The 12,695-nt window shown below is 38.0% G+C and overlaps 1 protein-coding gene and 1 non-coding gene across 2 annotated transcripts in view; both read right to left on the bottom strand.

The window, feature by feature from the left end:
* The window catches only part of GFPT1 (glutamine--fructose-6-phosphate transaminase 1), a 70,972-nt gene that overhangs the window by 42,374 nt on the left and 15,903 nt on the right, over positions 1–12,695 (bottom strand). The window contains exons 2-4 of the mRNA XM_066378085.1: positions 9,487–9,594; positions 6,542–6,649; positions 690–815 (exon numbers count right to left, since the gene is read on the bottom strand). Of these exons, the coding sequence (XP_066234182.1) occupies positions 690–815; positions 6,542–6,649; positions 9,487–9,594 (342 nt within the window). The remainder of the gene's footprint in view (positions 1–689; positions 816–6,541; positions 6,650–9,486; positions 9,595–12,695) is intronic.
* LOC136401584 (small nucleolar RNA SNORA44) lies at positions 7,114–7,243 on the bottom strand. Its single transcript, XR_010750609.1, has one exon. It is a non-coding gene; the product is annotated as a small nucleolar RNA SNORA44 (small nucleolar RNA).

The raw sequence follows: 12,695 nt of genomic DNA, 5'->3' as shown, positions 1-12,695 counted from the left end.
GAAAAAGGAAAGAAAGAGAGGAATCTCTTAAGAGACATCAATCTAAGACTTTACCTTTTAATGATACACACTTAAATATTTCCAAATTAAATGCTATGATATCTAGCTATCTATGATATATCTATCTCTATGAAATCTATTTGCTTCCAAAATCATATGGTTCAGAGGTACAGATAAACATACCATATTTCCCATGTATAAGATGCTCTCATGTGTAAGATGCACCTTAATTTGGGGGCCCAAAATTTTTTTAAAAAATGTATTACATAAAGTTATTGAACTCAAGTTTTATTCATCATAAAATTCATAAAACTCATCACTGTCAAAACTCTCATCCATTAGCTTGTCCTCGTCTGTGTCTGATGATGAATCACTGTTTTCATATAATGCCTCGTCCTCAGATTCATCTATGGCATTTGAAATGCCACAACCACAGTATAAGACACACCCAGTTTTTAGACCCCAAATTTTTTGAAAAAGGGTGTATCATATACATGGGGAAATACGGTAACTGGTCATGTATTAATAAATGTTGAGGCTGGGTGATGGATACATCCGTTTCTGTATACTCTCTAGATATGAATATGTTTTAAATTTTCCAGATTAAAATAATGAAAACATAAGAGCTTCCATTCTTTTCCTATACTGGCCTTCTATAATCACTCCAAAGATATAGATTACGTCCATACCATTATTTTTATCAGAGCGCTGGGGATGGCTATTGACAGGATTGGGTTCTCCATGTGTTGCCCAACGGGTATGAGCTATTCCAAGGTGCACATCAAATTCTGTATCCAAATCCATATCCTGTTGTTCTAAAGATAAAATGAAAAATTCCAATGTTAAATCATGCTGTAGAGATAATGCTATACCTAATATAATCATTATAGCACTGCTCACCTGGAATATACAATTATTAAAACTGAAGATCAGGTATATTCAAAATAGTAATCAGAATATTTAAAGACATTATGAAGCTGAAATATTTATAATAAACGGTTCCAAATGTATTCAAGGAGATAAAGCAAATGTGACAATGCTAACAATTAGTAAAGCTAAATGAAATATATGGGTGCTTAATATACTATTCTTTCAACTTTTCTGGAGGCTTGAAAATGTTCACACACAAAAAGAGTTAAGAACAGAGTTAATGTGATTTTTTTTTATTATTATTCAGTGAGAGGAGAGGAAGCAGAGAAACAAACTCCCGCATGCACCCTGACCAGGATCCACCCGGTAAGCCCACTCGGGCGTTGCTCTGTTGCTCAGCAACCAAACTCTTCTTAGCACCTGAGGAGGAGGCCATGGAGCCATCCTCAGTGCCTAGGGCTAACTTGCTCCAATTGAGCCATGGCTGCAGAAGAGGAAGAGAGGGAGGGAGGGGCTGAGGGAGGGAGGGAGAGAGAGGCGAGAGAGAAATAGAGAGAGAGAGAGAGAAGTGAGAGGGGGAAGGGTGGAGAAGCAGATGGTCTCTTCTAATATGTGCCCTGACCAGGAATCGAACCCAGGACATCCATACACTGGGCCAACGCTCTACCACTGAGCCATTGGGCCAGGGCTGAGTTAATGTGATTTTGAAAATTTATATTTAAACCTTGCTTTGAAAAAATCAGTATTGCCTGACTCGTGGTGGCATACTGGATAGAGTGCCGACATGGGATGCTGAGGTCCCAGGTTCAAAACCCTGAGGTTGCCAGCTTGACCACAGGCTCATTCGGTTTGAGTGCAGGCTCACCAGCTTGAGTATGGGCTCATCGACATGAGCTCATGGTCACTGGCTTGACCCCAACGTTGCTGGCTTAAGCAAGGGGTCACTGGCTTGGCTGGAGCCCCCAATCAAGGCATGTATGAGAAGCAATCAATGAACAACTAAAGTGCCACCAACTACAAGTTGATGCTTCTCATCTCTCTCTCTTCCTGTCTCTTTCTCAATAAAAGAAAAAAGAAGAAAAATCAGTATTGTTTTAATTAGACATGTAAAAATAAATTCATTTTCTCAGTGTCACACAAACTCACTACTATAACTTCTTTGGTCCTCAGTAAATGTAGACATAATTCACAATATAAACTGCAATTATGGAGAGCTTCCAAAATCAAAGAATAGGTCCTTGTGAACAAAATATGGGGTTATAGACTGATGCTCCTTGACTTGAAAGCAGCTATTCTGATTCCTTTTGCCTATGAGCTATGTCTTGTTTCTCCTAAGGGTGTCGGGGATGGTCAGTTCTAGTTATTTACTAGTAATGCCCTCCTTCTAATTTCCTAAATGCAAAATTCACTTGGCTAAGATAAAACTTATCAGGTAATAATGCTTATCAGAATTAGGTCTAAATTAAGAACAAACTGCTCAGAAATCTGAATAGGAAAGTCCATACAGTTTAGCACAGTTTTTGTGTGTGTTTTTATACTGATTAATCAGAGATCATTCTAAAATACAAATATGATCAAGAAATAAGGCTTAAAACCCTTGAATAGACTTACATTGCTTTAAAAAGTGGTTTGCACATATGAATCATCCTAAACCCATTCATACGGACTTGCAAAAAGATCCTCAAATTCTAACATAAAGTCAGAGAACCATTTTCTCAAGATAAAGCCAAAATACCTTTTCATAGCATATAAGGCACTGCACCATCTGTTCTCCATCTTCCTTTCCATCCTCATCTCCCACTCTTCTCCAATTACTCCTCAAAGGTCTCAACACACATTTTACAAATACCAGATAACATTTACTGAATACTTCATGCAAGGTTCTAAAAGCTTCTCACCACTCTGTCTTTATCACTGTGACCCAAGCCACCAGCATCTCTCACCTGAACTACTTCAACAGAATTCCAACTGGTTTCCCTGTATCCAATCTTCCATCTGTACAATCTAGTAGTCTCTGCACACCAATCAAAGTAATCCTTTCAAAACAGAGTTAGATCATATCACTTTCCTAAAAAATTTTTTCTAATGGCTTCCCATGACACACACAGTAAACTTATCCTTAAGACTAGGGGTCCCCAAATTTTTTACAGAGGGGGCCAGTTCACTGTCCTTCAGACCGTTGGAGGGCCGGACTATAAAAAAAACTATGAACAAATCCCTATGCACACTGCATATATCTTATTTTAAAGTAAAAAAACAAAACAAGAACAAATACAATACTTAAAATAAAAGAACAAGTAAATTTAAATCAACAAACTGACCAGTATTTCAATGGGAACTATGAGCCTGCTTTTGGCTAATGAGATGGTCAATGTCCAGTTCCATATTTGTCACTGCTAGCCGTAACAAGTGATATGACGCGCTTCTGGAGCCGTGACACGTATGTTCAGCATCACCGGAAGTAGTACTGTACGTGAGCAACACCGCGCTTTGTGGCGCCACCACATACAGTACTCCAGGAGCACAGGATGCATCCGCCTGACCTCCAATGAAAGAGGTGCCCTTTCCAGAAGTGCGGTGGAGGCCGGATAAACGGCTTCAGGGGGCCGCAGTTTGGGGACCCCTGCTTAAGACCCTACATGACCTAGCCCTCAACCACCTTCATCTCCTGCCATTCTCATCCTCACCTACTGTGCCCTAGCCACACTGACTTGCATCCTTAAGTAAGCCAAGCCCACACAAAGTCTTTGCACTTGGCGTTCCCTCTGCCTAGAATTCCCTCTTTTGGACAATCGCATGTTCTCTGTTCAAATGTCACCTCTACTATGCTTTTTCATAGCACCAGTCACTACCTAACATATATTTGTTGGTTGTGTGGCTATCTCATTAAATAGTAAATTCCATCATGGCAGGAGATTGTGCCTATCTTGTTCTGTTTTATCTTATTTATGGCTGGTATATAATAGGTGCTCAATAAACATTCATTTTGTTATTGAATCCACACAATACTCTGTGAGGAGGGTTACTATAGTCTCCATTTTACAGATTAAAAAAAACCTGAGGCTCAAAGAGGTGATAGAATCTGCCTGCCATAGGCCATCATGAATAGTAAGTAGAGATAGGGTTTAAACCCAAATCTGGTGGATTCTAGAGCCCAAGATTAAAACAACAATGGGAAACTCTGCCGCACTATCATATTTATGACATGGTGTCAACCTGGCTTCCATGAGAATTTGAGTTCTACAAAAGCAGCAACTTGCCTTATTATCTTTGAACCCTAAGCACTAAGAGCTAAATAGGACAGATAATCATATCTTTATTGGATGGCTTAATCAATGAATAGATACAATCATCTATGTATTCTTTCCCGTCTTACCTGTGTTCTGAATAATTAAAGTGACCTAATAAATGACCTCCAGAACACTAAAGGATACTATTAACAAGCTAATGCAAGCAATAAAAGTATCTGACTGGTTTTTTAGGCTAACTATAATTAAAGCAGTATCTCCCCCACATACTGGCAAGCAACACTGGAGAAAAGTCTTTAACAAGAGTGGTAAACTGAATCCATGTCAAGTTCATGATAATTACCAAACCTATTTATTTCACTGTTGCCATTTAAGAAACATGAATCCAAGTTCCTTATTCATTAAGCTGATAGCTCATTCAATTTCAACAGTTCATGGCATCTTTTCCATCCTATTTAAGCCTCAATCCTGCCCATAGTCCCTCAATTTCCACTTTATTCAGCTCTCCCCCTCACCTCATAATTATCTGATTTAGCTTTTCTTTTACCTTTGACTCCTATAAAGGCTAACTCCCTACCTGTGCCTTCACCTATCTGAGCTTCAATCCCTCAATAATTTCCTTATTTGCATCTTCTGTATTCCCACCACCTTCCTGCCCACAGTTTTTTGCCCTTTTCGCACCTTTTCTCAGATGTCTTCCTCTCTTTTATATTTTAATAGTCCACATATTTAAATTTGCTAGCAATGATGAAGATTTAAATGCCTACATCTAGAGATAATAAATGTCAACATACAGTAATTTGTACTTTACATCTTTTTAAGACATATTAAATGTAAAAAAATCTAATTTTTATCATTACCTAGAATAGCAGCCCTGTTTCACCCTACCTTTGCCCCAAACTTCACTGCCTTTATTGCCAATACCATTTAATGATAGCACCTACTCCTCTGTCAATTTCCTCTTCTGCAAAATTAGTATGATAATTTTACCTACTTCATGGTTTATCAATGGAGGGATAAATGAGTTAATACACATGAAGCACTTACAAGAGTACCTGGAACATGGGAAACAATCAATAAAAGTTAGCTATTATTATCAAAGTCAGAAGCTACCAATAACCTCTTATTCCACAAATCCAAAGGCCTTTTTTGGGAAGTCTTCCTTCCTTTTTGACTTAAGCAAAGCATACTGAAACATACTAGGAATAATAAATATCACAAATATCCAAACACCCAGAGTTAATACTTAATAATTTGTGTCTTAGATCATTTTTAAGATCTAAAATGTAAAAATGCAGCTGATGCCTCCTTTGTACCCTGCCCATCCCCCAGGATTCTCAAGTTGATGGAGAACCTTCTCCACTGTGCCTTCAAACTTCTATTAGCTAATATGTATCCACAAATTATAGTATTCTGTGGGGGGTTTTTTGAGGCAGCAAATATTTGTTGACAATAATGTTGTAAACACTAAAATGATAAAGGCTTTTCACCTTATAAGACATTCATCCTTCTCATTAATACATATTGTCTGTGTCTTTTAAATGGTCCTATACCTTACATATCCTAGTGCAAGTTGCTTTTTTCATTCAATATTAGGCTCCCAGTAATTCTCCAGGTCCCCACATGCAGAATCAGATCCAGTACACTCCTTTAAAAAGTTATATATGGTCATTCACTATTATTACAACTTATTATCTCATTCCCTTACTGGTAGACATATAGGTCATTTCTAAGTTTTGCTACAATGCATCTTCTCGTCATGGCTCCTTGCCCATAGTGTTTCTTTCAATTATTTGCCCAAGACTGGAAATGCTTGGTCACAAGGTACAGGCATCTCCCATATAGACATTACCAGATTGCTCTTCAAAGTGATTTATCAGTTAATAATTCACCAACAATGTCTCAATTTCTCATTTTCCCACTACTTCCTGACTTTCCTGCAGGAAAGGAGGAATGTTTCAATGTTGACATTCAAAAATGGTGATTCTGGTCACAACCTACCTTTCTAGCTTTCCACACTCATCTACCCATAATGTAGATAAAAAGGACTACCTAACTTAAAACCATATAATATAACCCAAATAAATTCAATAAGGAGTAGCTACCATTCTATCAACAAACTTGCCTTACCTATTTTTGTCCTATCCAAGGACCTTCCTCATGAACTGTGGCTATTTCATTTTAGGATACTGATCCTCCTCTGAACACAGTGCACCTAACTCATTTCCCTCCCTAACTAATATGACCATTTTTGAAGCTCAGGTACATTTTAAAACCAGTACAGACAATAACAGAACTATTCTTCTTCCCTCTAACATTAAAAATCATTAAATGGGGCCCAAAATATGGGAAGAAAGATAATTTGATAAGGAAGGGAGAAGAAAGAGAAGGGGAGGGGACAAAAATCAAACTAAGTACATTACTGTGAACTTCTTCATCCAGTGCTTTTACTTTCCCTTTCTTCTTAATGAGCTGGATTTTGCAGGCATTGGCTTCCCAATCTTTGTCATTGCCTCCATCAACTCCAACACCTAAATCATCAAGAGGTAGAATAGCAATATTTTAAAACTAGCTATTATTAGATTATCAGTGTGAGGCAAAATTTTTAATTAAAATGCTTTTCATCTAATTAATTCATTTACTTATCAATTCAACATATACTAAACACCTATTATATGTCAAGAACTAGAATAGCTGCTAGAAACAAGTGAAAATAACCCAGTTTCTGTCCACAAGTTTCTAACAGTGTATTGAGAAGACAGAAAAAAATAATTACATACAGTGTGGTTTCAGGCTATAAGAAAAATATTACAGGTTATAACTGGAGCGAGCATAGTAGAAAAAAAACAGAAGATAAGCACCCACCTTAGAAGTGGAATAAAGAGGGAATATAAGGGAATACTGTCTGGAGATGCTTCAAGCCTGAGGAATCTAAAACATTACTCTGAACATACAGGAAAAGCAGTACATAGTTTCTTTTTCCTTTTTTTAAAAACGTTATTAAAAAAGTGAGTGGCAGCTGCAGGTATTATGCTAACCTGAGCTGTCAAAGTCTCTCTAGGTTGGTTTACATTCAGTTGTAGATCCCAAGGCTACAACCAGCCACAGCCCCTGGAAACATGCTGGCAGAGTAGTTTCAAATAGAAAAATCACATGGCAAAAATGTTTAGAAAATTCCTTTGGAAACTGTTTAAGAGGATAGATTGGACAAACAGAAAGAAGAAACCAGCTCTCAGAAGTTATAGCTATAGCAAAGCATAAAGGAAGAGGGCCTGAACTAACAGTGGTAATGAAGATAGATATGAATGATATTGAGTACAAATGACTGGGTGTAAGGTGAGAAAGTGGGAGAAGTCTGGGACACCTCTTAGGCTCAAACAAAGTACTAGTTAACTGACTGGCAATAAAAGGAGCACAGAGAGAAGAGACTGGAGAGTGGGGTGAGAATTGGAGTGTATTCTGTTCAATTCCAAACATACAAAAGTTCTAATATCTTGGTTTATTGAGGAAGAAATTTCTAGGAGGAAGTTGGAAATATAAATGTGCAGCTAGGGGAAAACATCTGGAGTTTAAGTCACTAAGTATAGGAAGCTAGTGAAGTCAGAGCTCACCCATGAAGATACAGAGTAAGAAAAATTGGCCTAGAAAAGTATCCTGAAGAACAATATTTAAGCAACAGGTGGAAGGAAAGAAGCTCTCAAAGCAGACAAAAAACAATCAGTACGGAAGAAGATAATGAGTCTGACCTGTGGTGGCACAGTGGATAAATCATCTACCTGGAACGCTGCGGTCTCTGGTTCAAAACCCCGGGCTTGCTCGGTCAAGGCACATTTGAGAAGCAACTGCAAGTTGATGCTTCCCACTCCTCTCCCCACCTTTTTCTCTATCCCTCTTATCTCTAAAACCAAAATAAAATCTTTAAAAAAAATGAGATGTGTTGTCAGAGAAGCTAAAGCAGGAGGAGAGAATTTTAAGAATAAAAGAGTTGAGGAACTGACTTTTCATTAACTGAGGAAAGTCATAGAAGATAAATTCCCATTATGGCTAGCAATGTTAAATGTACACACAGTAAAGAGTTAACAGCCTGACCAGGCGGTGGCGCAGTGGATAGAGCATTGGACTGGGATGCAGAAGACCCAACTTCAAGACCCCCGAGGTCGCCAGCTTGAGCGCGTGCTCATCTGATTTGAGCAAAAGCTCACCAGCTTGGACCCAAGGTTGCTGGCTTGAGCAAGGGGTTACTCCGTCTGCTGAAGGCCCGCGGTCAAGGCACATATGAGAAAGCAATCAATGAACAACTAAGGTCTCACAACAAAAAACTGATGATTGATGCTTCTCATCTCTCTCCGTTCCTGTCTGTCTGTCTCTATCTATCCCTCTCTCTGACTCTCTCTCTGTCCCTGTAAAAAAAAAAAAAAATGAGTTAACAGAGCAGGCCTGACACTGCTATCCTTAGAAATGCCTGCTTGCAAAGTTGGTTCTTGGATTTCAGGAGGGTTCCCACCACCCTGATGAAGAATGGTTCACTGTACCTAAACCGTCAAACTTGTGGCTTATGCTGAATATCTGCTTCTCTTCTAGGAGTCTGGAATGTTGGTATATGTTAGACAGAGGGTGTCTATGTAACCAGCCCCCAGGGAAAACCTTGGGCGCTCAGTTGCTAAGAGCATTCCTGGTAGACAACATTTCACACAAGTTGTCATAATTTGTTAGGGGAATGAAAAGCATCTTATGAGACTCCACTAGGAGAGAACGTTCAGAAGCTTGTGCCTGGTTTCCTCCAGATTCACCCCTGTGCCTTTTCTCTTTGCTGATTTTGCTTTGTAATCACTGGCTGTAAAAAATCATAGCCTGAGTATAACACTGAATCCTTCCAGAAAATCATCAGACCTGAGAGTGACCTGATACAGATAGGGAAAGAACTAGAGTAGGACATAAAGTTTACAAAAAGTTATTTTTATTTGCTTTGTCATTTATTTAAGGTAGAAGATGCTTAAGCAAGTTTATATGGCAAAAGCCTGGACTACCTGGAGAAAATTAAATTAAATGTATAAAAAAGAAAAAAGATAATTTATAGAGTAATATCTTCAAGATCTCTATTCTACCAACCATGTATATATGCCCCAGATGATCTGTTTTTACAGTAACATTCTTAACAAAAGAAGATACCTGTAAGAAGCAAAACTCTACATAAATGGTAATACTATTGAAATTACATAAACAAGCTCTTGAAACACAAGACAGAATTCTTCAGATTTCCAGTCTGCCCAAAACAAAAGAAACATTACTAAAGAATCTAAAACAAAATTTTTCCTATATAGATTCAAGAACCATGCAAAACCCATAATATTTTTTTAAAAGGAAATACCAGCAGAATCATATCCTCTGTATTCCAGTCTCTGAAGGCCTTTGATTAGGGTCTCCAAGATTTCTCGTCTGGTGCGAGGGACATGGTAGTTTAAATAGGCAAATATACCTGCAAATAAACAAATATTTAATAGAAAATTATGTCTAAAGAATACATATTAACATAATTATGGCAAAATTTTCATTTGCGTAATTATGTCTATGATGTGCAAAACTGTGAAGCTAGAGCCCATCTTTAAAAGAGTAATAAACCCTCATTTCAAATTGTCTAAAGGCAGTGAAACTTTTTCAACGGAAAATTTCTCGTTAATAAGTGATCAATTATAAATTATCTAATCACGGGGGGATGAGAATATATAAAATCATGTTAAAGAAAATGGCTTGAATCCCTTGTTCCCTAGGTCCTAGCTAATGACAAATAACATATTTATAACTCTTAAGAATTCATATATAAAAAGAAAAACTAGAAATAAAAGAACTAGTACATGTAAACTGAGCCAGGCAAGCAAAGAGGTAGTAAATAAAACACGGGTAAAGAATATCCACTTTTTAGGAAAAGCAGAACGGAAATTATGAGGCCTTCCATAGTTGTGCTTCGGCCAGGTGAAAACAGCTAAAGACCAAAATATGAGGAAATATTAAGTTCAAGTTACTTATTTATGAAAGAACTTTCTGTTCCTTATATTACATTATAATGCCACTGAATTTAAAGGAGATTAAATGAATTCTGTGAAGTAGAACTCCAAAAATGATTAATCTTTATCTCCATTTAAAAGATGTTTATTTCTGTAAATGGCTTGGTCTTGTTAAAATATTTCAGGATAAGGAAATACAAAATTGTGGCCCTGGCCAGTTGGCTCAGTGGTGGAGCATCAGCCGGGCGTGTGGAAGTCCTGGGTTCAATTCCCAGTCAGTCACACAGGAGAGGCGCCCATCTGCTTCTCCACCCTTCCCCCTCTTTTTCTTCTCTCTCTCTTCCCCTCCCACAGCCAAGGCTCCATTGGAGCAAAGTTGGCCCGAGCACTGGGGACAGCTCCATGGCCTCTGCCTCAGGTGCTAGAGTGGCTCTGGTTGCAACAGAGGAATGCCCCAGATGAGCAGAGCATCGCCCCCTGGTGGGCATGCCGGGTGGATCCCAGTCAGGCACATGCAAGAGTCTGTCTGACCGCCTCCCTGCTTCTAACTTTGGAAAATTACAAAATAAAGAAATAAAAAAAAGAAATACCAAATTGTTAATATCCAACAAAAAAAGCCATAATACACGTATACTGAGCGACATGATCAGTAGTTTTTTCAAGTAAACTATTATGCCCTGGGAAAAAAAAGGAAATTCACATTTTAAACTAAATCCAAAATGACCTGAGTTTAAATTTCCCCAAAAAAGTATAAACCCAGTAACTTATAGGAATCTGTATTTCATTCATATTTTAAAACACACACACAGCTTATAGTTGTAAAGATTTAAGGTATCGTGTTACAGAAGCACCTTATTTTCACAGCACCACAATCTTATATGAGATCTGGAGTTTTTAGTTACTGCTGTTCCTTCATAAAGTACCTATGATACAAACAAACTAAACCAATTCCCCAACTGTAAATCAAACTTTTATGTGTTCTACACTTATTCCCTCCTATGGGTCACTGACCTTAGATAAAGATTAAATGCAGATAACTACCAGTTCCAAGTAAATATAACAGAGATCAGGGGTGGGAAAAAACAATTTCCAGTAGGGCCACTATCTGTAGGGAGTTGGCACATTTTCCCCATGTCTGCATGGGTTTTCTCCAGGTACTCCCAAAAGATGTATATATGTGGTGAACTGGCATGTCTAAACTGTCCAAATTTGAGTTGTAAATATGAGTGCACCCTACGATGTAAGAACGTCCTATCCAGGATTGGGTACCACCACCTTGTGCCCTGAGCAGTGGGTATAAGCTGCAAGTATAAGCTGCGGATATAGGCTCTGGCCACCCATGAAACTGAAATGGAATAAGCAGGTTGGAAAATAATTATCCTACTTGTTTTCACTCATCTTTCTTAAGTGTATGTATAGCTCACATTTATTTCAGAGTTTATTATTGTGAGTATTTTGGGTCTTTATTTAGAAGCTTGGTGATGTTTTTGTGACCAGAAATATGTTGTAGAAACTTAAGTCTTGTTTATATCAATTAGCCTACAGTGAAATGGATTTCATTATCTACAGTTCCACTTAAAGTTGTAGTTTCCAAGGACCCATCAATGACATTGAGGACTTACTGTATACTATTACAAATAAAAAGCAAAGTAACATACAAAATATGAGGACATTTTTCTTTTTATTTAGAAAATTAACTTTGACAGGGTGACACTGATCAATAAGAGTAGATAAGTTTCAGTGAACATTTCTATAGCACTTGAACTATTGATTATGTTGTTTACCCATCACCCAATGTCAAATCATTTTCCATCACCTTATATTTGTTCCTCTTTACACCCTTCCCCTCACTCCCCTCCCCATTCACTCAAGTCCCCTTCCCTCTCCCCCACGGTCCCTTCCCCCTGGTAACCACTTCACTTTTATCAATGTCCATAAGTCCCAGTTTTATATCCCACCTATGTGTGAAATCATACAGTTCTTAGCTTTTTCTGACTTGTTTCACTCTGTATAACATTCTCAAAATCCATCCATGTTGTCGTTAAATGTCACTCATCTTTTCTTATGGCTGAGTAGTATTCTATTGTATATATCTACCACCTCTTCTTTATCCAATTCTCTATCAAGGGACACTGGTTGTTTCCATGTCCTGGCCACTGTGAATAATGCTGCAATGAAAATGGGGGTGCATTTGTCTTTACGTACCAATGTTTTCAAGTTTTGGGGATAGACACGCAGTAGAGGGATTGCTAGGTCATATAGTGGTTCTATTCTTAACTTTTTGAGGAACCACCATACTTTCTTCCATAATGGTTGTACTAATTTCCATTCCTGCTAGCAGTGAATGAAGGTTCCTTTTTCTCCACAGCTTTTCCAACACTTATTACCTGTCATGCTGATAACAGCCAATCTAACTGGTGTGAGGTAGTATCTCACTGTAATTTTGATTTGCATTTCTCGAATAGCTAGTGAACATTAGCATCTTTTCATATACCTGTTAGCCATTTGTATGCCTTCTTGGGAGAAGTGTCTGTTCGGGTCCTCTCCCCATTTTTTAATTGGATTGTTTGCTTAT

The sequence above is a fragment of the Saccopteryx leptura genome, chromosome 3, assembly GCF_036850995.1.
Source record: "Saccopteryx leptura isolate mSacLep1 chromosome 3, mSacLep1_pri_phased_curated, whole genome shotgun sequence".
Lineage (NCBI taxonomy): Eukaryota > Metazoa > Chordata > Mammalia > Chiroptera > Emballonuridae > Saccopteryx > Saccopteryx leptura.
Note: the sequence above shows the minus strand (reverse complement) of the source record. Positions and strands in the feature narration are given on the sequence as shown.